Source organism: Bos taurus, chromosome 15 (assembly GCF_002263795.3).
Source record: "Bos taurus isolate L1 Dominette 01449 registration number 42190680 breed Hereford chromosome 15, ARS-UCD2.0, whole genome shotgun sequence".
NCBI classification, from domain to species: Eukaryota; Metazoa; Chordata; class Mammalia; order Artiodactyla; family Bovidae; genus Bos; species Bos taurus.
Genome location: NC_037342.1, coordinates 52188549 through 52213514, shown reverse-complemented (window position 1 = coordinate 52213514; position 24966 = coordinate 52188549). Strand labels below are relative to the sequence as shown.

General features: G+C 55.8%; 1 protein-coding gene across 5 annotated transcripts in view; it reads left to right on the top strand.

Annotated features, from left to right (window-relative positions):
• The window catches only part of PDE2A (phosphodiesterase 2A), a 97908-nt gene that overhangs the window by 16237 nt on the left and 56705 nt on the right, over positions 1–24966 (top strand). For 2 of the 5 annotated variants that reach the window (XM_024975017.2, XM_024975020.2), the window contains 2 exons: positions 12959–13031; positions 23565–23626. In XM_024975017.2, the coding sequence (XP_024830785.2) occupies positions 12959–13031; positions 23565–23626 (135 nt within the window). 5 annotated transcript variants of the gene reach the window in all.

The following is a 24966-nucleotide window of genomic DNA, read 5'->3' as shown; positions in this document are numbered from 1 at the left end:
AATAATATCCCCCTTTGTATATATTGTAAGAATCAAATGGATTACTGTGACATGTGAAGCAAACCCCAGTACTGACTTTACAGGACCCAAACCTCCAAAAGGGCAGGAATTAAGTCTGTTTTGTGTAATGTATCCCAAGCTCCATTCACAGGGCCACACATAGTAGACGTTCAATAAATGCTTATTGAGTGAATAGATGTTAGTTTCATTTCCATTCTCCAGATCCATATGGGCTCCTTGTTTTGAGGTTTTGTGAATAAAGGAACTTGGTGAGTAGAGGGCAGGGGTACCTCACATTTGGCCTTTCTCTCTCAGGCAGAGAAGAACAGGTGACTTCCAACAGAAAAGAGGCAGACTTCTGGGGAGAGGCGTGGGAGGGTTCAGGACCACGGACAGCCCCAAACTGCGTCTCCCATGTGGCCAGGAGACTTGCTGGGATGAAAGGGTCCACCATATGTGCCCTCCACAACCATAGTGGGAGGAGGAGCCAGCAGTCCAGTCTGACTGGGGAGACCAGGACCTTCACCCACCATCACTGGGAGTTCAGGGGAGGAGGCAGGGTGGGGCATCCTGAACAGCCAGGCGTCTGCAAAATGTGATAGCAATTCTGACTCTGTAGGTGTCCTGGGGAGATTAAATGAGTTACTTCTTAGGAATGCCTGGCACATGACTGCCTGGAGAGGGCACAACATGGGTTCACTTCCCTCCACCCCTTCTCAGCCCCTGTGGCATGAGGAGGAACATCCCCCTGCTCTGTTGAGGGCCTGGACATCTGCTCACAGGCCCCAGTGTGGGAACTTCCTCTTCCGGCCTCCACTGACCCCCACCTCTGAGGCTGGGCTGAGATAGGCACACAGTAGGTGCAAAGGACAGCCCGGGGAAAGGTCTGCCCTCTTTTTTCCTACCGGAGCATTGGGAAGCTGAGAGAAGGTCACCGATGACCCTCCTCCAGGCCCAGAGCCCCAGGGCTCCTGCCCCCAGTGACCACTCTGATCAGTTCTGACCAGCTCTCTTCACACCTCGCTGGCCTTCCAGGGCTCAGGCGATGAATTAGTGATGACAGCATCTCAGCATCACTATGACGACCAGGCATGTCCTTAGCCTCCAGTCAGAGTGCAGTGGCAGAGGCCAGAGACCCCTTTGACTCTGGGCCTTGGGACTGGTGTGTGTGTGTGTGACAGGGGCCAAAGGGGAGAGAGGGCGGGGCAGGACCAGACACGGGGGCTCCATCTGGAGAGGACTGGAGTTCATTCAGATTGTTAGCTCCACAGGGACCTTGGAGACAGCTGTTTCTCTCTCCTTCCTTCCTCATCTCTTTCTTTTCATTCCTCCCTCCCTCGTTGCTTCCTTCCATATCCCTAAGACCCTTCTCTGTCCAAGGTCCTGAGCTGCCCACCACCTTCACACACACCCTTCAGTTGGGGAATGAGGCCCAGCCTGACCCTCACCCGTGGGAGCTCAGAGTGAGATGGGGACATAGACACTTCCTGGTCTAGGCTCCAGAGAAGGTGTGTTGGCTGCTGGTGGCTCTGTGGAGGGGGTGGTCCTGGCTTAGCCCTGCCAGGGTCTGTGCAAATGGCTTTGCAGAGGGGGTGATAACTCTTCCAGCCCTGTTGATTGAGGAGGGGATTTTTCCAATGGAGAGACAGAGGTCCAGGGAATTCCCTGGCAGTCCCTGGCAATGGTTAGGACTCAGTGCTTTCACTCAGGACCCTTAGTTCCCATTCTGCAAGTCACACCACTCAGGAACAAAGAGGAGAGAGAGACAGGTCCAGAGGTGAACTGGTTAAACCATGAGGTGTAAGTCCATAGGTGAAACATAAAGAGGGATGAGGGATTGATGAAAGTCCAGAACAGCGTAAGTGTGGGGTCGGCCGTAGGGAGCACAGGAGGAATGGAGCCTGGGGAAGGATTGGGAAGGAGTGGATGCAGTGAGGAGTTTGCAGTTTGTCTCACAGGGGAAGAGGAGCCCCGAAGAATGTTGTTGTTGGTGCTTGTTCCTCCCATTTTAGGGATGGGGAAACTGAGGCCCAGAGAGGGAAAGTGACTGCATTCAGTTCAAGGAGGTCCTCAGGGACAGCCTGAGACTATGGGCTCTGCTAGGGTCCACTAGACCCCAGCTAGGGCTTCTTGCCCCAGACTTGCTGATGTGAATTTTCCCAGGTAACCACTACCTCCACTGGATGGGGAGGCCCGTGGGCGACTTTGCCCTCAGATATAAGGAAATTTGCATAGGCATGGGTTGTGCTTATGGCCCTTCCTGCCTTGGAAGGATTGGGTGTGAGTGGGAGGGTAGTGGGGGAGGGCATCCAGGTAAGGCCCTGGAGGAATTCAGGGGCTTGGCTAAGGTCAGCAAGAAATTAGACTTAGAAATTGAATCAAGCTTGGGTCTCTGGGCTCCCAGCCCCACACAGTGCCACGTCCCCTTACTTTACACCTTCAGGGATCTTCGACTGAGTTGGGCACTGATATAAGAGGTAAAGGCCTCTCTGAGCCCCTCATTCTCCCCTAAGGGTTCTTCCTGGTCCTGGCGTCTGCTGAGGCTGGAACTCATCTAGGCTGAGAGGAGACATTTAGCTCCATTGTTCTGATGAAGACACTGAGGTCCCAAGGTAACAGTGACTCACTCAGTAACAGGTCAGAACCAGACTGGGCCTGACTGCCTGGCCCTTAGCTTGTCCACACTTCCCCCACCCAAAGCTGTCCCTTGCTTCTCTTCATCCCGCTGTGCAGCCTTGCTGGGCCTGCCAGCTTTGATGGATGGCCCCACATCTCAGCCTCCCTTCCATTCCTTTCCGGGTGCTGGGCTGTTAGCCTCCTAATCACCAGTCCTGCCTGTGGTTCGCCAAGCCATCCATCTCTCCAAAAAACCTCACCCAGCGCAGGTGGGTTTTTTGGGGTTCAGCAGGTCCCCCTTCTCTAAGGCCAAGCTGAAAGTGTGGCTGCAGGCCCTACTCCAGGGGAGTCAGGGGTCAGGAAGCTGTTTACACCCCGTTGCTAGAGGGCCAGAAATCCCCACGAGAACTTCCAAGGGAAGTCATACATGCATACATGTGCATACACACATGTGAGCACAAACACTTGCTCACAAAAACAGTATTAAAAGCTTTCATGTATCAAAAAAATTACTGTATGCCAAGCATTGTGCCAGAGCTCTGCAAGTATGATCTCATTCAGCTAGTTGATTACTGTTGATAACCCCAATGTACAGATAAGGAAACTGAGGCTCAGAGAGGTTAAGTAACTTGCACAGAGTCACATATCCAGAAGATGGAGGAACTGGGATTTGAACTCAGGTCATATTGGCTCACTTTTGTATTTGCCACTTCTCTGTTCTACTGACTTACGCATGCACACAAGTGCACACACACACATGAGCACATGCACACATGCATGCACAAACACCAGCCTCCGTGTGGACCCCTGCCCCGCCTGTCTCCCTGGACCTGGTTCCTAAGGAGTAGAGAGTGCTGGGCTGAGGAAGAGACGAGGGGTCACTACTTATTGTCCCCCAGGCTGCCCCCAGACTCTCACCCTGACAGTGACACTGATCAGCCATGGAGGCTGCATGGAGGAGGCAGCCTCCAGTTAGTAGGAAGAGGAGGCTGAGAGGCAGTCAATCGATTGATTACCCCTGCAGCACTGCCTTCCAGGAACCTGGGCCCAGGGGAGTGTGGCGCCATGGGTCGATCATCTGGGATGCAGCCCAGGTTCCACATGCTGGGGGTGTGTATGTGGAGTGAGGCTGGCATAGGTCCCCTGCCTGCCCCCTTCCCCCTACTTTGCCGACCCTACACCTTCCCCCTGCTCTTCCCGCTGCCCCCTACCATGGGCACTGCAGCTGGGAATCAAGCTACCTGTTCCCAGACGCCATGTGCACCCACTCCTGTGGGATTACTGTGCTCCAGAGGCTGATCCTAGGGTTGCTGCTTCAAGGTGAGGAGAGGTCAGGCAGGGAGGCCAGGGGCCAGGAGTTGCAGGGGGTGGGAGTGAGCCTTCATAGACCTTTGTGGCCAATTTAATAAGATAATGAATGTAAAGTGCTTCGTACCACCAGGGCATGCAATAGGAGCTTAGTCTTTGCTGGTTCCTCCCTCAGGAGTCTGCAGAGAGTGAGGCTGATGGGGGTGGATGGGGTGCCTCTGAGGGCACCTGAGCTCCCAGAGGGACTGTTGGGTGCCACTGACAGTGTTAACAATGGCAGGAACGATTTAGCTCTGAAAAAGAAAGAGGGAGAGAGATTAGTACCTGACAAGTGTCAGAGTCTAGCCAAGAATTATCATCTTTCTGACACAGGGAGGGGAACAGCTGGTGCTGGGAGGAGTGGCTGGGAACCTTCCCCGCCCTCCTACTGGGAAGGGCCCCTGAACAGGTCTGTGTTGCCCCCTTCCTGGATCTGCTTCCATTCTGGCAGAGGGACCTCCAAAAGGCCCTCCAACTTGCACTGGTCCCCAAGAGACCTGGGTTCAAGTCCTGGTTCAGGCACCTGCTGGCTGGTGCTGGTTAGGGCAAGTCACTTTCCACCTGTCTTCTCTGTGGCAGTCCTCTCTGAGGGCCTCTGTCTTCTCATCTGTGGCAAGTCCCCAAGAGGATTAAATGAGATGTCACGTGTCCAGTGCCTGCCATTTCCCTGCCCACAAAGGGCCGTGCCCCCTGGGTTCCCCAGAGCCTGCCTTCCCTGTTCACAGCCCCAAGAGTGACAGCTGTGGTCCATCTCTACCCTGGACGCCATCCGCTCCACCTTGGGTCCCCACTGTCCTGACTCAGAGCCTGTTGTTGAGGAAGAAGTAGGCAGGGGATCGCATCACAGGCTCCGTCATCTCTCTCACTGTGGGGAGAAGAGTGGGAGGACAGTGGACCTCTCTGTACTGACGGTGACTCCATGGGTCACCAAGGCCCGGTCTGACTCCGATGGGTGTTGGCACCGGGCTCAGGACTGGGATTCCCAGGGCCTGACTTCCTACTGTTCTGGACACTGCCTTACTGTACGAGCTTGGGCAAGACCTGTCCTAGGGGGTGGGGTAAGAGAGACACGGAACCTCTCTGACCAGCCTCTCTTCTGAGGGTGTGTACCTGGATGATTCTGTGTTCTGGGGGAGCGGCTGGGTGGTGAGGTGGTGGTACAAGGCTGGTGACCTCCATGCCACAGATGGGCAGGCCTGTAGAGGAGGAGGGGCTCGGGACTGGGGCCTGCCTAGGACTCCTGTGGTCCCGGCACCTTTTGTCCCCATACCACCCCTGCCACTGTCTGCTCTGCCCCCAGGCCCGTTGCCCCCCACCCCCCAACCTGCTCCTCCATTCCTAGTCCTCTCTTCCTTTATTATGTCTCTGTATTGCCTCCTGCCTTGGGCTTATCTCCTTCTTTCGCACTTCCATCCATCTCTGTCATTCCCCTGTGGCTGCCTCCTGCTCCCTGGCACACCCTTTCCCCACCGCAGGAGTTGGGCTTGTCTGAGAGTCTGTTCCTCTCTACCACTTGCGTGACTCAGTGGTCTCTGAGTCTCAGCTCTTGTCTTCCTCCGCTTTCCTGAATCTCCCTCTCTCTGACGGTGTCTCTGTCTTTTGCTGTCTCTGATCCCCCTTAGTCTGTCTCTGTAAGTCTTTCTTTGGCTTTGTCTCTGGGTCTCTGTCTCTTAGGACCTGCCTGGTCCTGTCTTCTCTGCCTCCCTTCCTCCCCTCGCAAGCCCAGCCAGAGCAGCGGGTACAGCCCTCCAGCCTGGAAAGCGGAGTGGTCCACCCTCCCTCTCTCTCTTGCTGGTTGCCTTTGAGGCCCCTGACAATTGCCCTCCGCCCTGCACCACTCAGGGCCTCGTTGCTAGGCCTTGGGCTGGCAGCACCTGGCTTCCATAGCGACGGGTGCCTAGAAACAAAATGCCATGTCTGCCGGTCCCACATGGAGTCTTGGCGGATCCAGCTCCTTTCAATCAATCAGGACAGGAAACGTGGCCATCTCTGGGCTGCCTCCAGCTTGAAGAGGCGAGAAGAGGAGACCACAGTCTCTGCCTTCTGGAACTTGGGGAGCCACTGGCGTGAGAGGACCTGCTCCAGTGTGGTCCTGAAGTCAAAGAGGGAGCCCTCTCCCCTCTGGGCTCTTCTCAGAGGCATGCGTTTGCAAGGGGCTGGGTTTGGGTCACTGTTCTACTATTTCTAGCTGTGTGACTTTAGACAAATGACCTCCTGTCCTGGGACTGCGGTTTTATCAACTGTAAAGTTGGACTAATAATATAATGATGATTAAATAAGATGTGTGGGCCTGGCACTTAGTAGGTAGTCCCTGACAGCATTGTCGTTCCTGCCCCTTCAAAGTTGTCTCAGATTTAATTAGCAGAGATGAGGGCGATGGAACTTTAGGCATGGATAGTGGTGTGAACAAAAGGTGGAGGCTGGAAGGCAAGTGTGGGGGCTCACAGGGGCCCTCTCCTCACCAGTATTCACAGAAACATGAGATGCAGCCCACAGACCAGCAAGCTCTGAGGGCTGTAGAAACCCTGGAGCTGGAGTCCTAGAGTCTCGGTGTTATAGGCAGTTAGGATAATAGAGTGTTAGGATCTTGGGCTCCGACATTTTCAGGGCTCCAGGCTCTCACATTCATAGGCTGTAAAAAGCACAGATTTTTCTAATAAAGGGATTTACAATGGAAACTCTGATTTTCTTAGATCACAAAGCTCTGGGAGTTCTTGGAACCTGGAAGCCGCAAACTGGGTCTCCCTCTATGACTGTGTCTGAACAGGCAGAGAGTTTTCAGAGCATGGGGCTTTGGGTCCCTGTTGCTTAGAATTTCTTGTGCCTTGGCACCCCTCATGGGCTCAGCTCTGAGCAGTCCTGGTGTGTGTGTGTGTGTGTGTGTGCCCATGTGCATGGGGCACTGGGGTCCGTGACCAACTGCAGCCCGAGGCACCTCTGGAGAAGGGCCGGCTCAGGAATAGCTGGTGAAGGAAAGTTAGGCAGCTCATGTGCTGCAGCTGTCCAGGTGGTGCTGGGTGGGTCTCTGGAAGCCACCCTTGGCTGAGGACCTGCTTGCCTTCATCCACCCAGCCTGCCCAACAGGTCTCAGGAGGAAGCATCCCATGGGACATCCTAGGGTTGGAGTTATGGCAGCTCCTTGGGGCCCTGCAGCCTAGAGGACAGGAGGCACCTGTGAGGGGAAGAAATGGGGTATGTGGGAGCTTGGGGGATGAGAGAAAGAGTGGGCTCAGTCGGGGGATAGTGCCCAGTGGAGTCTATAGTAGTGATTCTCAGCACTGCACTCTCTGTGCACTGTCCCAGGCTCCTGGGGATAGTGATTTGGGTTGGGGGAGCCTAAGCACCCTGAACCCACCTGCCAATAGTAGCCTGGGGTAGTCTCAGAGGAACAAGCTCCTTTTCCCACCTCTGCCCAAAGCTGGAAAGGCTGGTGGAGCTGTTGAGAAAGCTGGAATCTGGTTTTCTTTTGCTCGTCTTCCTTCCCAGTTTCCATGGGAATCATGGCTCAGGATGATCAGGGTTTGATGGGATGGTGCTGTGGGAGGAGTCAGCGTCAGGCAGAGCCATCCCACATGGGTAGGAGTCTGCTGCCAGGAAAGCGAGCTCCCCGCCCCTGGGAGCATGCAAGCAGAGGCTGGATTGCCAGCCTCTGGATTGCCTCAGGGTAACTTCAGAAAGGAGCTTAAGTGGGGAAAGGTGGGCTTTGTATGACTGGCCCAGGGGACCACCCCTTCTAGACATCCCTGTGCTTCGTTAAGGTGGGGTCACCATCTGCCCCCATCCCCTGCTCCTGCTTTGTGTGCCTGGCCCTGTGCCAGAAACAGACATGGACACAGACACGTGGAGCTGAATTAGACCCCAGTCTCTTTCGGGTCTGGTGGGAGAGGCACTTAAGGAAACAAATAGAGATGGGCAAGTCCTTCAACAGTGGCAGATCAGTTTGGGTGGAAGTTTCTACCACTGATTCCTGCAGTCCACAGATGTCTTTTTGAGCAATTTCTCTGGGTCAAGCCTTGTTCTAGATGTGGAGCCACAGCAATGAGCAAAACAGAAAGTGAGCCCTGTCCCCTGGAGCTGACAGCATAGTGCCTGGCAAAAGTACAGAGGTGCTGGTTGGAGGAGTGGTGAGTGGTGAGGGGTGTGGCCAGGAGACAGTGTGGGTGGAGAATGAGAGGATGGTTTGGAGGCGGGGTTAAGGAGGATGAAGGCCGAAGGCCAGGACCAGAACTCCAACTTTATCCAGTTGGGGCAGTGGGGAGCCATGTGGCTGTGGAGAGTCAGACTTGAGGGACGAAAAGATCACTCCAGCAGATATGGACATCGGTGAGAAGACGACACAGTGGCCCCCAAAGGAGGCACTAGGGCAGCTGTGCCCATTAGTGTTCCATGTGCCAGAGCCATGTGAGCATGTGTAAAGGGATGAGTCTGTATATAGGAGTGTGTGTGTGTGTGTAGGAGTGATGGGAGTGTGTATGCGTATCTATAAAAAGATAGTAAATTGTATAGATGATTGTGTGTCTCCTGTGATAGCTTTGTGTAGCAGAAGACTCTTGGGGTTTGTAGAAAATAGGGGGCAGATACCAAGGTGTGCCAAGGCCCGAGTCCCCTGGACCTCAGCCCATATGTGAGTTGGCAGGTCCTGGACTAGTCTAGACTAGAATTCTTCCCCCTCTAAGGTCATGGAGCTGGCCATCTGCTGCAGAGAAGACAAATGTGTATGCAAGTAACATGGGGATGGATGAGACCTGTGGTTGACCACCCCCCCAACCCCTTGTCCCTTGAGCCTGAGTTCACTCAGCCTGTGTTCTTTCCCACTCAGAGCTGCTGTGGGGGCTCTGGGAGCCGGCCCTGCCCACTCTGAACCCAGATCCACATTGTCCCCAGCACCTGCCTGTGGCCAGATCCTTTCTCTGTAAGGGTCACCCCCACATCTGGGGCCAGTGCCTGTGGACACTCACAGCTGACCTGGGCTAGTAGACATGAGCAGCACCTCTGTTAACTGTGACTTTGAGTACACACAGACTCACACATTTGCACATACATTTATACATGAATGCATCTATGGGCCATATATGGACACTTGTGCACACACACAACTGTACATGTATACTTGCATGTGTTCATACACAATCATACCTGTGCACACATACCTGTCTGCACACACATATATGCATATCTCTGTAGACACACATCTCTATACACATACACGAGTTGGGCTCTACCATGGAAGCGCTGCACATCCTTACAGATACAAAGTTACAAACCTGTACTCTGCCTCTTCTGCCCTCACCCACATCATGCTCAAAGCCTGTGTGCACGCACGCATTGTGTGCACACACCAGGGCTAACCAAGGGTGGCTCACCAGGGTATGCCCTCTCTGGGCTGAAGCACTGAGGGCAGGCTGTAGCCGGATGCACAACCAGCAGGGATGTCTGTTCCTCCAAGATGCCTCTCGGATTGTCCCCTGGCAGGGCCCCTGGGGTGGAGCTCCCTTTAAGTCCATGGGCTCCACCTCCAGTCATAGAGAGACTGAGCCTCACACACTGCCTCCTGAGAAGCCCCCATGTTGGGATCTGGCCCTTGCTCACAGTCCTCGGGCCTAGCATGACCAGGCAGGCTTGCCTGCCCCAGAGAGCTGCCTTCTGCTGGCTAGGCCTCTCTGAACACTGCCTTTCTCCACCTGAATGCCCGAGTCCTCAGAACCAGGCCAAACTTCACAGGGCCAGAACCCTGCCTGAGGTCACCCAGCACTTTGGACAGGGCTCAGCTTGAACCTGGGGCTTCCAGGAGTCTGACCACACTCAGCAACCAGAGGATAGATGCATGTCAGGTGTACAGATGGGCTCCTGGGAGCCGGACACATGGTCATGGGGGATGGGAGCAGATTTGGGGTCTCTTGAGGGTCTGCTGGCATCACACCCTGAAATGGAGAGATGGCAAGTAGGAAAGTCTGCTCTTCAGACCCGGGGGAGGAAGTGCTTTGTAAGTACTGTGTCCAGAGAGGGGTCATTATTAGGAACAGAGACGGGCTGGTTCTTGGACAGGGCCCGAGGTTGAGAGGCCCAGTACTCAGACTGACAGGCTCTCAGCTGAGAAACCTTGTCCTAAAATGCCCAGTCTGAAGTAGCTGGGCCCCTGGATAGCTTAGTGTGACCTGTAAGGTGGAGAGATGAAAAGAGGTGGCTGTGGGTCTGGGTTAGGCACCCCTAAAACTGAGCTTCCTCATGGCAGAGGTGGGCACAGGGCTCAGGGCCTGGGAGTACAGGACCCTGACTGCATTCTTGGGGACAACAGGAGAGCTGGGAAAATTGGATTTTCTCTCATGCCATTCCTTAAGAGACAGCATGAATATAAAGCACAGATTGGAGCCAGATGGCCTAGGTTTGACTTTTGGCTCTGCTACTTATTAACTCTGTGACTGTGGGCAAATTACTTAGTCTCTCTGTGCCTCAGTTTTCCTTATCTGTTAAATATGACTAATAATGGGTCCTGCCTTCTAGTACTGTTGAGAAGACAAACTATGAGGCTCAGAGTGAGTGCTCAGCAAATCTTAAAGCCCAAGAGGTGCTGGCTGTGCCAGGCCAGGGTTGGCCCTTGACTCTGGAGTCTGAGATATCCTCTCCTGAAGAACAAATAGCTCTGGCCTGCGGCTGTAACAGATGTCTCCTGGATACCTTGTCCTACCTGCACTGTCTGGAGCCCAGGATTGAGTTGATAATAGATGCTCAGGATTTACCAAGAGATTTGTGTACTGGTTTCAGACTCAGTCCTTATAATAGCCCTTACATTGGTTACCCTCTTAACAGAGTAAGAAGCTGAGGCCAAAAAAAGAGAATGGAGGCCTTCCCTTTTTGGTCAGAACCTTTGCACGTCTTAGCCCGTGTAATATTTTCTACAGCATTAATAAGTAGGACAAGTTGCCCCCAGTCTGAAGATGCAGTAACAAACACTGACTTGGCTTGGATTACTTGGTGACAAAGGAGTTTCCCATCCCTCCCTGTGCCCCTAGACATGACTCCTAGTAAAGATGCAAGAAGGGGGACCCAGAGGACTAAGGTAGCATCCAGGGAAGGCCTACTGGAGGAGGTGGCATCCGACTGGCCCCTGAAAGTTAAGCAGGCCCAGAGGGCATTAGGGTTGGGGTGGTTGAGTGAAGGCCCGAAAGTGAGAATGAGTCAGTCACCCAGCTGAATAGAGAAGGCAGTATAAATTTAAGGAATGGTGGTGAGGGGGTCAAAGCCGAAACAAGTTGGCTGTAAGTTATAGAGGGTCTGCCATGTCATACTGAGGGTTTGGGCTTTACTGTGCTGCCAGCAGGGAGTCACTGAAGGTGTGTGAGCAGGGAAAGAGGCATGTCCACAGCTGGACCACAGAAATAGAGGTGGGAGAACTCTTGTCTCCCCCTGAGCTGGTGGCACAGCCGGGGCTCTGCCCAGCCTGTGTGCCTGGTGCCTGGACTGTGTCCAGGACTAGGTTCAGTGACTCAACCTTGAGGAAATCACTCCCCAGGGAGAAAGGACCCAGATGAATCAGCCCAGTAAGGTGGGGAACTGGAAAGCTGGGGGTTCACTGAGTCACCCTCCAAGAGGGGCCAAGGGGGATGGGGGATGAGGGGAGAGTTGCAGAAAGAGGGGACTGCAGTGCAGTGGGAAGGATTCAGGTCAGACCACAGCGAGGGCTGTCAGGGGACTCTGGCTGCCTTCCCACCATTGTGGGGTTGATTTTCCTGGCAGTCTTGTGAAAGAGATGGGAAAACTGAAGCCCAGAAACCAACCGGGGAGGGGATCTGACCAAGGTCATGCAGTAAGCAGCTAGCTGGCAAAGGCGAAAAGAGACCCAAGAGCACCCTCCAGTCCAGACACGTCCCACCGCCTCAGCCGTCCTCGTGCCAAGCGGAGGTTAGGAATGGGGTGGGTCCAGGCAGGGAGTTGGCCCAGGTGACCCCTTCCCCCTCGAAACCCCCCCACACCCCGCGCAGATGGCAAATCGGGCCGGGCCGCGCCGCCGCGATGGGACAGCAGAGGGCGCAGGAGCGTCACGGCTGCCGCAGGCGCCTGAGCAGAGGCCGCTCTGCAGAGAACTGCGCTCCGAGCTCGCAAGTCCCACCGCGGAACCGTGGACTGTGTGGCCCTGGGGCCTGCATCCTCTCCGGCTTGCGGGGACTCCCACGCAGACCTACCTGACCAGTGCTGGGGGCCCAGTGCCCCTACCCTCGATTCAGAAATGATGCGCCTATTTGTGCGCTCGCGTGTCGGTGCGCACGTGTCTCCCTCCCAGATTTGCTACTGTTCTCAGAGCCTGTCCGACTCTGAGCGACCTCTAAAATTTTCCCTCATTCCACTCTTTTTCCTGGAAGAAGAGCAAGCCCAGGATTCCGTGTGTCGTGCCAGTGGTCCCTTCACTTCTATCTCCCCTTGCGGACCGCCCTCCACTCCCTCACTGCACTGGTCTCTCTGCCTTGGGGCTGTGGCCCGACTCCAGGACTTTATAAGTAAGTGGTGGGGGAGAGGATGTGATCATACAGGAGAGGGCCTCAAAGAGGCGACCCCTGAGAGATAGTGAAAGGAGTGGCGGAGGAGCAGGAGAAGGGAGCGAAGGCGGTAAGCCGGCTACCTGGCGGGGGATCCCAGTAGCGGACCAGCTGGAAGAATCTTGAGAGCGGAGAGATAAGAGAAGTGACAGCTGGTGGGGGGCTCTGATGGGTGTCCAAAGATCGGACAAGCTGAGAGGTGCTGTCCACGGATGCGCGGATGTGGGCGGGGCCCGGGCGGTCGAGGGGCGGGGACGTGGGCGGTTCGGGGCGGGGCCCGGCGGTCGAGGGGCGGGAAGTGGGCGGTTCGGGGCGGGGCCGGGGCGGACACTAGCGCGGACCCGGCGAAGCTGTCGCGGACGCGCCGACCGAGGCGCAGCGGCCGGGCCGGCGGGCGGGCGGGCGGCTGCGAGCATGGTCCTGGTGCTGCACCACATCCTCATCGCTGTTGTCCAATTCTTCAGGCGGGGCCAGCAGGTCTTCCTCAAGCCGGACGAGCCGCCGCCGCCGCCGCAGCCATGCGCCGACAGCCTGCAGGTAGGGAGCGGGGGCCCGCTCTGGGCACGAGGGGAACCGGGTGCTGGGTGAGCGCCCGGCCGGGTCCTCCGCTGAGCGTGCTGTCGCCGGCCCCATGGTCCACCCTGCTCCTCAACCCTCCTAGGGTGATGAAACCCCCAACCCCACCCCTCCGCCCCAGTTGTGAGTCCCACTTCTGTGCTGGGACTGCAGCCCATACCCAGAGACCTTGAATGCCCAGCTCACAGTTCAAAACCTCATGCCAGACTCTGAACCTGTTTCAGATCTGGGACTCCACCCCAAGCACAGAACTCCCAATCCACAGTGGGACCCCCTGGTACACCCAAGAATTCTGCCGGAGCCTGGAACCCTCGGACTCCCATAATAGTAGAGGACCCCTGCCCATCCCTCGGGACCCCCAGTACATTTTCAGATTCCAGATACACCCAGAACACCTGAATCCCAACTCTCAGCCAGGACCCCACCTCAGAGCTGGAACCTCACCTCATGCCCCTGAGCCCCTACTCCACAGCCTTATCTATGCCCCCATCCAGGTTCCCACTCAAACATCTGGACTCAGTCCTCACACGGGACCCCACCCCTGAGTCTAAATGCCCTTTCCATCTTGGTTTCTCTCCTTCTCTGCAGGATCCCCCTCCCACTCTGTTCCTGCTTTCCCTCCTCCCTCCTGTGTAAGAGATCTTAGTCTTTTCTGGCTTGTCTCACCCTCTCCTCTTGTTTCTCTCTGGGTATGTTGGCTCCAATTTATTCTCTGTTTTTTTTTTCTGGCTTCTCCGAGTCTTTCTGGGCATCCTGTCTCTCTCTGCCCCTCTGTTTCTCTCCTGTTTGGTCTCTCTTGCCCATGTGCCCACCTCTCTTGGTCTGCCCATCACTCCTCCAATTTCTCCAGGTTTCTATCTTTGTTCTAGGGCCTTTCCATGTGGTCATCCTTCCCCTTATGTCAGCCTCTGATTTTGGGTGGTGAGGGGACTGGCTCAGAATGCCAGGCCAGTGTCCCCGGAGCCTCCACCCCTACCCATGTTGTCGTGGTGTGGGTGCTGGTAGAAGGGGCTAAACATGGAGCACGCAGCCCTTGGGCGGTGCCCAGGGATTTAAGGCGGGTGGGGATCATGCAGTAGGGCACTGGGGTTCACATGAGGAACGATGAGTATATGGCATTGCATGGCACGTGCAGCTGGGGAGGCTGAGTTGTGAGTGTGGAGTGGTAGCCGTTCATATGACTGTTGCGTGTGTGGGGAACTTATGTCTACATGGTACCTGTCTGTCTTCATGGGGTGGAGTAGTTGTAGGGGCTTACACAGGGGACTGTGTGTATATATATGTTATAAACTGTTGTATGTAACCAGGAAAAGCCACTGCTGGGCCCCAGTGAAAGGTTTTACTGGATGTCTTACTTGAAGGGGGTGGAGAGAGGGTCACTGAATGTGTGAGTGTATTTGCAGCCAAGGTGACTGGCTTCGAGTCACCAAGTTACATCCTGGAGTTGGTCAGGAAATATATGGGGACATATGTGTTGGTGTTTGAGTGTCATATGTCTATGTGATGGCTGTTGGTACAGCTCTGGGTAGGAAAGAGTGCAGTGGCCAGGGCCCAGGGGTCCAAGGCAAAGACTTGTTGACTAAGTGTATGTGTGTATGTGCACACACAAGTGTGTATGGGGAGGAGGCAGTGGGCAGGCCCGACTGTCTGTGCTAAGGAGCTGTGTGTGCCCATAAACATGTGATATTTTGATGTGACATTAGGTGTGCACATTATTTATGCAGGTGTGTCTGTGTCTGGTAGTGTGTGTGTATTGAATTTAATTGGATGTGTGTGTGCTTGGAGAGGTGAGTATAGGGCGTGAGAGGTGTGTGTGGGAGGTTGAGTGTGAGTGTGGTGTGAAGCGTGGGTGTGTGAGCTGGATGACTTTTCCGTGTGATGTGGATTATGTGATCTTTTCTCCCTGTGAGCTGTTTATGTATGAAGGGTGTCCAGGGAGCAAGGGTATGTGTGGGGGTGAGGCAGTGCGGAGGCCTGTGGAGGGTGCTGCAGGGGATGAGGGAGTGTGTGTATAAGGTGTTTGGGGTGAAGAACGAGGTGTGTGATGTTCAAGTGTGCAGAATACAGCAGGTGTCCCCAAAATGTGTGTGTGTGAGGAGGGCTTGACTGCCATCCTGTCCTTGCTTTCCTCCCAGTTAGGTCCCCAGAGATGCCCAAGCCAGGCTGCCTCTGCCCTTTGCCCTTCATCCTCCTCGCTTTCACCAGGGCCTTTGTCTTGGGTTTCCGGTCGAGCAGGCGCTGGACAGGCGGGCGGCGGGTGATGTCGAGGGCCGGGAACCTTTGTTCTTTTCCTCTTAGCCTGTCTCGTGTTTGGGGCCGGGGTTGGCAGGGGTGGAGAGAGGATGCACGTGTCTCGGGGTCACTGTGCTTTGCTACCAGCTCACAGTCTTCTGCCGAGGGTGGGGGTCCAGGCACAGGTACTGAGGCCTGGGTGGTATCCCCGTGGCACCTTCTTGACACAAGAGCAGCTGGGACTGGGCTTGGAGTTGGACGGGTTTGCCAACCGTGAGGTCTTAGTCCCAAGCGTGGCCCAGTGCCCTTCCTGCTCACGTCATCTCCAGGGTGCTGAGCAGCCCTGTTCCCTCTTCTGTAGGCTGGCTGGTCCTCTTCCCTTCTCTGTGTGGTGCCCGGAGAGGGTTCCTGGGCTGGGAGACAACCAGGAAGACCTCAACCAATCTCCACTCATATTGACCCCACATCTAATGGGGGGATAGTTTCTGTCTGCCCAGGGCTTTAATCTAAAAAAGGAGGCCTGATCACACCTTTTGGGACCTTCTCGTTTGATGGACCCAGTAGGAGGGTCCAGGTCATACTCTCCAGAGAAAGCTATGGGGAGACCTTAGTGGGCAGCTTTCCAAAAGGGACTTGAGAGCACGAAAAGACAGGACTCCTGATGGTTGGGAGCCACAGAGACCATCAGAATCAGTCAGGGGAAGGGGCTCAGGGCCACTGCCTCAGCACCACATTCCAGAAGGTTCTCTGAAGTGAGTGAGCTTGAGCTGAGCCCTGGAGGGGATGTAGAGAAATATAGCCTAAGGCTGAGGAAGATTCTGGCCCAGTTGGAAGAAAGGGATCTTGAAGGCTGTTGAATATTCCCAGGCAATACTGTCTGACTTCAGGTGGCCATCTCTGGGCCTCCTCCCTTCTCAAGTTTTCACGTCTGGCCCATTCCGATTGTCTTTGGCCAGAATCATCATTGTCATTATCTTCATCGTCAGCTTTAGGCAGCTCTTTCCAGATTCCAAGCTCCTTTCACAAATGTCTCCTTTAACAGATGAGCTCATTCCATTGTATCTGAAAGCATTTACTGAGCACCTGCTAGGCCACAGGCAGGCACGGTGTTAAGTGCTGGGGGGTATAGCAGTGACCAAACAGGCCTCATGGGGCTCCCACTTTCTGTGTCTAAGGAACCCCATCTTTGTGGCCCATCCACACTGTCAGCCCCTCCAACCCTGGGCAGATGGCCCTCTGTATGTGTTTTCCGGCAGCCTGATGTGCACTTGATGTGCTGCAGGCAGGCACCCCATGGTGTAGGGGTCTGGCTCCCACTAGAACATGAGCTCTTCAGAGGCTGGGCAGGGTCTGCCCATCCCATGTGTCCTGACCTGGGCTTAGCGTAGTCCAGATGCTCATACTGATTATCAGAGGTCCCAACCCCCTGTAGGGTTGGCAGCCCTGCTGCCATCTAGGGAAACTGAGGCCTAGAGTGGGGAGGTCTTTAGGGACCCTCCTCTTAAGACCCTCCTTTGCCCAGTGTTGCCAGAGACCAAGAGAGGTCAGGTGACTTGTGAAGGTTTCACAGCAAGGTGGCGGGGCTGGTCCCAGAATACAGCTCTCTGGCTGCCAGGCTGGGCTCCGGCCCCAGCACCATGCTGCTCCCTGGCTGGCCTCCGGGCTGCCTGTGGCGGGTAAATGATTATTAATGACCCCCCTGGCAAGGAGACAGGAAACGTTTCCCGACCACAGCTGGGGACCTGCTCCCTGCCAGCCCCAGCCATCCATACCTGCCCTGGCCATGGGTCAGCATTGATGTTATCACTATGCCGCCTTGGCCTTCTGTCTGTCTTCCTGCCCATCTGACTCCCACCTCCCTTTCCTCTAAAGGATAAAGGACAAGATGGACCAGAGCTTTCTCTTTCACATCTCTGTCTCCAATTTGCCTCATCTCCACCTTCTCCCTTGCCCCAAACCAGCCGAAAGTATCCTCTCCTCCAGGAAGTCTTCCCTGAATGCACCACCATCCCCTTCTTCCAGTGGCCTTGTCCTGGGCTCTGGCCACTGAATCTCCCTCATTGCAGACTCTGGTCTCACTCTGATGGTTTGCTCTGATGGTCCTAAGGCTGGGCTGGTGACTTCCTGTGTGGCCTGTCCTCAATTTTCGGTCTAAGGACTGACACGTGGAGTATTGTCCCAGATGCTTCCTCCAGGAAGTCCCCAGCCCAGCCCAGGGACTCTCACTTCCTCTGACTATCCCAGTGCTCCCTGTCCGTGCCACAACTTTGTACTGACAGGCCTTTATGAGCGAGCACCTACTATGAGCCCAACAGAGATGGTAGGCAGAGAGAACACAGTGCAGACCTTAAACTTCAGCTACACATTGCCCCAGGTCTGAGCAACAAGGCAGGTGGACAGACCCACGTACCAGGGCCAATGATGGTCAGGTGATGGGGTGATGGAGGGGCACAGACACAGATGGATGCTGATAGACTGTGTGGGGAGGGCAACGCTGGAGAGAAACTTGGGGGCCGTGGTGGGACGGGGCAGAGGCCCCTAATTCAGCTCAAAGTTGCAGGGAAGGCAAGTTGGGGAGCTTCCAGGAGGAAGTATAGCTAAAGCGGGAGCTGAGGGATGAGCCAGGAGAGAGTTCTGGACAGAGAGAAGGAGAGAATCGCGAATGTGAAGGCTTGCTGGTGACAGACAGAGGGAGGGAAGCGTTCTTTGGAGCTGGGTGCTGGACTGCCAGAGCCGCTGAGTGATGGGATGGCTGGGGGGGAGGGGTGGTGCCAAAGCGTCAGGAGATGAGGCTGGTGAGGCTGGCATGGGCCAAATCGTGCAGGACTTTTGTGCCATGTCAAGGAATTTGGACTTTCTCCAGAGGGAACTGGGCACTAGGAGAAGAGTTGAAAGCAGAACAGTGACTGCTCAGACCTAGGTGTTCCGAAGCTCCCTGGGCCAGGGGTGTGGAGCTCATAGAAGGGGTGAGGTGAGAGGCTGGGGCAGTTCCTTCAGATGTGGGATGATGAAACTGAACAGGGAAAAGCCTGAGTTGGAAGGGAGGGGACAGAGGAGCAGAGGTGGAGGAGGAAGCTGGTCAGCTGTAGAAGAGAAGAAGAGAGAGCCACCCTGGGGTCTGGGTGGCCAAGTGAGAGAAGACAGGGTTTGAGAGCACATGCCTGGGCCTGGGTCAGGGCCCTCTGTGGAGCAGAAGGTCTCAGGATGGCTTCCCAGGTTAGGAGTTTTGAGGCTAAACAGAGACCAGGAGACCTGGATTCCACTGGGGGTTGCCACATCCTTGTCTGTAGTGTGGGGACTTGGGATCTGCCCTGGGCAAAGAGTATTCAGCATTCAAAAATTAAAACAATCTGTAAAATGTAATATTTAATAAAATTCAAATTCAAAAATATATGAGTACATTCGAAAATGAGTTAAAATGTAAATTTATGAAAATGCTAAGCATACATCCTTGAGGGTTAATATCAACTGTACCTTCACTGCTGCCCACCCCTTTGGATCCGGCTCCCCTGAAGCCACTGCTCCGATGTGGCCAGACACCTGCCCTGGGGTGGGGTAGGGGGTGGTCTACGACCTTCTGGCCTCTTGTTCAGGGGACCTCCGCTGGGAGGTGGAGGCACCTCCTCAGAAAGAGGAGGAGGCCTGCTCTCTGGCTGGCGGTTTCCTGTGGCAGGCAGGCAGCAGGCATTTTGCTTTTTCTGTCCCTTACCTTGAGGGACTTGACCCCTTGAACTTCACCCATTTTGGGGAGGGTGGATGGTGAGGGTGTTTCAAGAACCGAGGGTGAGGGGTCGGAGAGAAGAGGTGCCCACTTAAGGACCCAGTAGGGGTAGGGTGGGAAATTGCAGGGGGAAGTGGGATGGGACAGGGCTGGGGGGGTGGGGGCTGGGAGGCAGGAGATGTGAGCAAAGCTAAAAGAACAGCATTATTCCAACTTAAATATCTGTATTTCCTAATGTAAAAGTTGCACCATTTCTGGAAGACCAGATGTTGAGGTCCCATCTTACAATCTCAGGATTGGGCACTGCTTGGCTCCTACTGTCCGGTGATCTTGCATAGCACCACTTTTTAGGCTGCATTTTCTCACCTGTAAAAAGAGGAAGTTGGGTGAGATGAGCTCTCAGGAGCATCTGGCATTGTCAGTTTGTGGGGTTCCAGCTTTTCATGGCTCTCAGCTCCCAGCCAGGGCTGTGTGGATGCCTGGCTGGGTGGTTCTGACATTCTGTGACTTTAAGATGCTGAGACTCTAGGAGCCGAAGAAGCAGACTTTCTGTGATTCTAAGATTCTAGGATTTGATGATTCAATGATTCTAAATGGGGTTTCTGGGAAGAGCTGCAACCACCTGCCTCGTTAACATTGATGTTCAGTTATTAAAAACATAGCAAGAAGCAATGGAGACAGCTTGGGGCCAGGGGCGGCCTCCACCCTGGGGGAGGGAGTGGAAGAGGGGCTGGGTTGGCAGTTAGTGGGGAAGGAGACCCTCTCAGTCTGGGTTGCACAGACCATTTCTCCTACACCAGCAGAACTGGAGTACCTGCACACGCGAGATCCACCACCCCCTAAGCTTGCAGGGTAAGGGATCATTTCCTTCATCCCTCTGTCCCTAATCATTTCAGACTATGGCAGAGAGGGGAGTGCTCTTTCCTCCCAATCCCTAAAGCCTGTGGGAGAAATGTACACAGTGGAGGAAGGAGAGGCCTGCTCACCCCCACCCCCTCCTTCCCTGGCAGCCCCGGCCTGAGGGGGAAAACAGGACATGAACACTTCCTGGACATAGGCATGGGAATGCACGAAGCTCTGCCTGTGAGGCTCAAGTACAAAGGGCCTCCGACTGGGGCAGAGGCCAAGCAGCTAGAGGGGCAGTGTGGGCATTGGTTAGGGGCCATTAGCACCCCTTGAGGACAGGCCAAGGAGGGAGGACCCTGGGGGTGGCTGTGAGAAGGACTTAAGGAAGGGAGGTCCCAGGCTAGAGGGCCTGAAGGGCTAATGACTGATGGGGGTTCAGGTCACCAGCCCAGCACAAGGCCAGCTCATTGGTCCAGCAGTTCGTTGGCTCTTGGGTTGTGCACTGTCTTAGCACCCACACCAGAGGTGGGGAAAGAACCTCTAGGTAGGGGAGAAAGATCTCAGCCCTCTAGACAGCCCACCCCGGCCAGGTCCCTCAGAGCTCAGTACCACTGTCCGAGACCCAGCCTGTTGGATTCTGGATCCCGTGACAGAGGCTGGGACCCAGACCCATCACACAGCAGGGCCTGAAAGTACAGGCAGGATGTGGGTCAGGGGGAGAGTGCCTTTGTCACCTGCCATCTTCTTCCTCTCACAGGCCAGGAGACAGGTGGAGTGGCGATAATTGCTCGCTGTCATCTATGAGGCTACATGGTCTACCACAGCCTGTCTTGGCCCTGAGGCTAGGGTCCCCAGCAGGGAATCCCTCCCCAGCTGCCCGACCCACAGGTGGCCTCCCTGGGGTTCTCCTCCCTTGTCCTCCTGCTGCCGCACCCCTCACTCTCCTCTGCTTCTCCTTGGGATCTCTCCCCATCCCTATAAGTTTCTGTCTCTGGCCATTTTTGTATGTCAGGCTCTCCATAAAATTGTTAGACTTGGAAGGGCCCTAGGAGATCATCAGGTCCACCCCTTTTATTCCTCAGGTGAGGACGGTAGCTCAGAGAGGGGAGGGTCCTGTCCGAGGTTGCACAGTAGGCTACAGTGGAGCCCAGGTCATGGAGGCACAGTCTTGGTGTCAGGCATCTAGGGTTTCAGGACTGCCTGTGTCATGGCTAACCTGACAGGCTTCTCTCCTCAGGTCTGAGCTGTTCTCCCTTCTTTTCCTTTGCCCGCTTCTCTGCTGCCTGGCTGACCCCTACCTTGGGCAGACACTGCCCATGGGACACAGACCAGAGCCTAGGACTCTATGACTGGAGTGCACATCCATGCACACATGGACACACAGATGCTTGCAACTGTATATAAGTCCCAGGTGCAAACCCCTATTATGTAGTTAGGAGGCTGTCCTGGACCCTAGTTTCTCTTCCTGTGAGACACTGCACACCTCTTCCAGGAAGCCCCCGGGGACTTTTCTGCAGAGTCCCTTTCCCACCAGTCCCTTTGTGATAACTGAGTTCTGTTGAGCCTAGGTTCCTCCTCTGTGACCCCAAGGGCACAGCTGAGTCTCCCTCTGGCCCTGGAGCCCCTCCTTCAGTGTTCCCTCCTTCTGTCTCCAGGAGGGGCTCGGCTTCCTGTGGCTGGGTGGGGAGAGTCCTGAGGTCCCCAGAGGACAGTGGGACAATGGGGAGGCGGTGACAGATGAGACATTGCGTCTTTCCCAAAGTAGGCTCCACCCTACCCTGACCTCCTGGCTGGTGTCTGGGTCATAGCCCTGGCCTGTGGATCCCTTAGGATTAGGGTCCTGGTCTGACTGTCCCCCTCCCCCTCCCTCTCAGTGCAGAGGTCACAGCATCAGAGCTCCTGACCCAGCAGCAGCTCTCTAATTGGAAAGCTGTGGAGTCCTGGTCCCCGAGGTGGCAGCAGCATATTAACAGGATGGTGTAGACTCCTGGGGCTTCTGGTAGGGGTGAGCTGGACTGCTCTGAGTAGGAAGGTGATAAACATGAAGTTTGGGGTGGGATTATGGAGGCACTGTGAATGCCTAGCTGAGACTCCCACCCCCATTCCTGTCCACCTTCCCTGTGCTGGAGCTGGGTGACGGGGAACTAGAGGTCATGGGGCAGGAGCCTCTCCAGGGAGTGGTGGAGAACCCGGGTACAGTTAGAATTGAGTGAAACAAGCACCTCTTCTCAGGTCGGGGAGGAGGCTCTCCCAGGGCAACTCAGTGGTGGCGGTGGGTGGACCATCAGAGGCCAGGGTGGAAAAGAAGGCTTAGGCTTGTGGACAAAGGGATAGGCCCTTAGGTCAGACACTTATCTTGGCCCGCGTCATTTCCTCTGCCGGACATGGCTGGGTTAGCGGGGTCATCACACAGAGGGAAGGAACAGGCCGAGCCAATGCACATAAGGCCCTGCAGTAGACTCAGGCACATGGGCGACCTTGTCACGCCCTGGGCTGCAGTCAGTCCCCCACTGAGGCCCAGCCATGGAGCCACAGTCACCCTGGGAGATGGCACTGTCTAGACCATCACCCCCGCAGCCCCTAGACCCAGGCATCCTTGGCAGCACTTGGGCCCAGCTGAAGGCACTGCTGAAGAGGGAGACCTCACAGGACACAGGGACATGTGGGACAAGCAGACACTCTGCCAGAGCCCCCCCCCACCACAAGCGTGCACACACCAGGTGCAGCTACTGTCACCCCGAGGGTGACCCAAGGAGAACCGCAGATTCCAGCAGGTGTCCAGAGCCTGAGTGAGATGAAAGGAGCTCCAGGCAGGGAACCCAGAACTGCCCCCCGCTCCCACCCCACGCTGACTTGTGCCCTCCCCACCAGCTCGCTGAGTGCCTGAGGCTGTTTATTTCCTAGCAGGGATGGGTGTCTCATCTCCACCCGCTCCCCCTCCCCACCACACTCTTGCCAAGCTGCCAAATCAAATCAGCCCCTGCGCTCGCGCCAGGCGGGCATGGCGGCCAGCAGCTGACGGGAACGAAGCCAGGCTCAGAATATCCCACCGCCTGTGCCTGTCCGATGCCTGGGTGTGCTTGTGGGTGGGGGTGGGGAGGGACAGCCGGCCTCTGGGCAGCGCCTCCCAGAATGGATCCCATTCTGGATGCCCCCCTGGGTGGTGGGCTCCCATGAACGAGTAAGCAGGTCCTGGTGTGTCTTCCAGCCCATGAGGAGCTGTGGAATAGAGCTGATAGGATGCAGGTTGGGGGTCCGATTGGAGCCCAGACATCTGGGCACTGGGCTGGGCTTGAGGACTCACATGTATGATCCCATTCACTTCCCAGCATCCCCAGCTGGGAGCCCAACCCAGTGGCTGTGAGCTGGACAATACAAACCCCATTTTATAGACAGGAAGCTGAGGCTCAGACAGCAGAGTGAAGGGAGAGAAGCAGAAGCGGAGGGGACCTCAGGAGGGGTAACAGTGTGGTCATGTCCACCCCTGAGGAGCCCCAGGCTGAAGGAAAGAGTTTGGCTCTATTCCAGAGCCAGACGCGCCCATGGGGAGCCGGGCCATCAGGCAAGGCTCCCTGGACAAGGCCACCTGTGGGAGACAGGAGGTCCCGAGTCTGCTGGGGGCTGGTGGAGGGGCAGCCTGGGGAGACAGGGGAGGGCCTGGCCGGCCTCAGCCCCTGGCTTTCTTGTCTCTGCAGCCAGCCGGGACCTCTTTGCACAGGAGCCAGTGCCCCCAGGGAGTGGAGACGGCGCATTGCAGGTGAGAGCTCAGCACAGAGAGGGAGGCCTGGGGTGGGCTTTGGGGTGGAGGTGGGGGGGCGCAGGCTGGGGGCCAGTCTGAGCGCTACCCCCACCCCTGGGAGGACTGGGAGGCTGGAGCTGAATCCCAGCCCCACCCCCTCCGGCTTAGGGTCACCCCAGACCAAGACCACCTCTCCCTCCCTATTCCTGCCCAGAGTTCCCTCCCCATGAGGATTCGCCTCTGGAGTCACCTGGGTGTCACTAGGGATCCTCCCTCATCCTCCCCACCCTCACCCAACAACTCCCTGTTGATTCTCTGCCCTGAGTATCTGGTGAACTCCTCTCTAGGTCTCCCACTGCCTGCCCTGGTCTGGGACGGGCTACCTTTCCCCTGGATGGCTCACTGGCTGTCTCCTCTCAGTTGCCCCCCTTCTCCAAGTGACTGCCAGAAACATCCTTCTAACACACAAACCTGAATTTGTCACTTTTCAGCTTAAAAATTCTCTATGCTCCCCCTCCCCCTGCTCCCTCTGCAGCCCCAGCCAGCTCACAGTTCCCCCTTCATTCGCTCCTGCCTCCCTAGCACCACTTCGGCTGGCCTCCTCTCCCTTCAGCTTCCCAAATCCTTCTGGGCTCAGCTCTAGCCTCGCCTCCTCCAGGAAGCCCTCCCTGCCTTTCACGCTCCCTCCTCTGAGCTCTCCTGCTTTGGCCGTCAGCCGCTGGCACATTCTGCTGCCTGTGCCATTAGCACCCTATTTTCTCCACCTTGTGACTGGGTTGTCTCCCGCTCTGAACTGTGAGCACCCTGAGCCTAGGGATGTGTCTTGTTCATTCCTGAGTCTCCCACCACCCTCCAAAAGGTGCCTGAGGAGGGCTCAGCAAGCACCTTTCCTTTGAGATGAGGGGTGCCATCTCAGTCCCTGACCATGCCTTTGGGGGGGCCTCATAGGAACTGTCAAGTGTCCCTGGGATCCTGAGTCACAGTGGGGTGGGCTGGGGTTGGTGAAGGTTGGCACAGAGGAGGGGTGTGTGTGAGATCAGAGAGCCTTTGATGAACCTTCCCTGTGCCCTGGGTTCCTGGCTGAGAGGAAGGGAAGACTGTGGCTGTATCAGCCCCTCCTCTGGGCCAGGAGCTCTAGATCCACTTCCTTGTTTAATCCCCACGACCTCCCTGGAAGGCAGGGGCTGTGATTCTTCTACTTAGGGGAAGCTGAGGCCCAGCAGGATCACACAGGGAGTGAGTGAATCGGAGGCAGAGTTGAAAGTGGACCTATGTCACATATTCAACCCTGGCTCTCTCCCTGTCCTCGGGTGAGAAGGCCGAAGATGCCCATTCGGGGCCTGGTGCCCAGTGGGGTC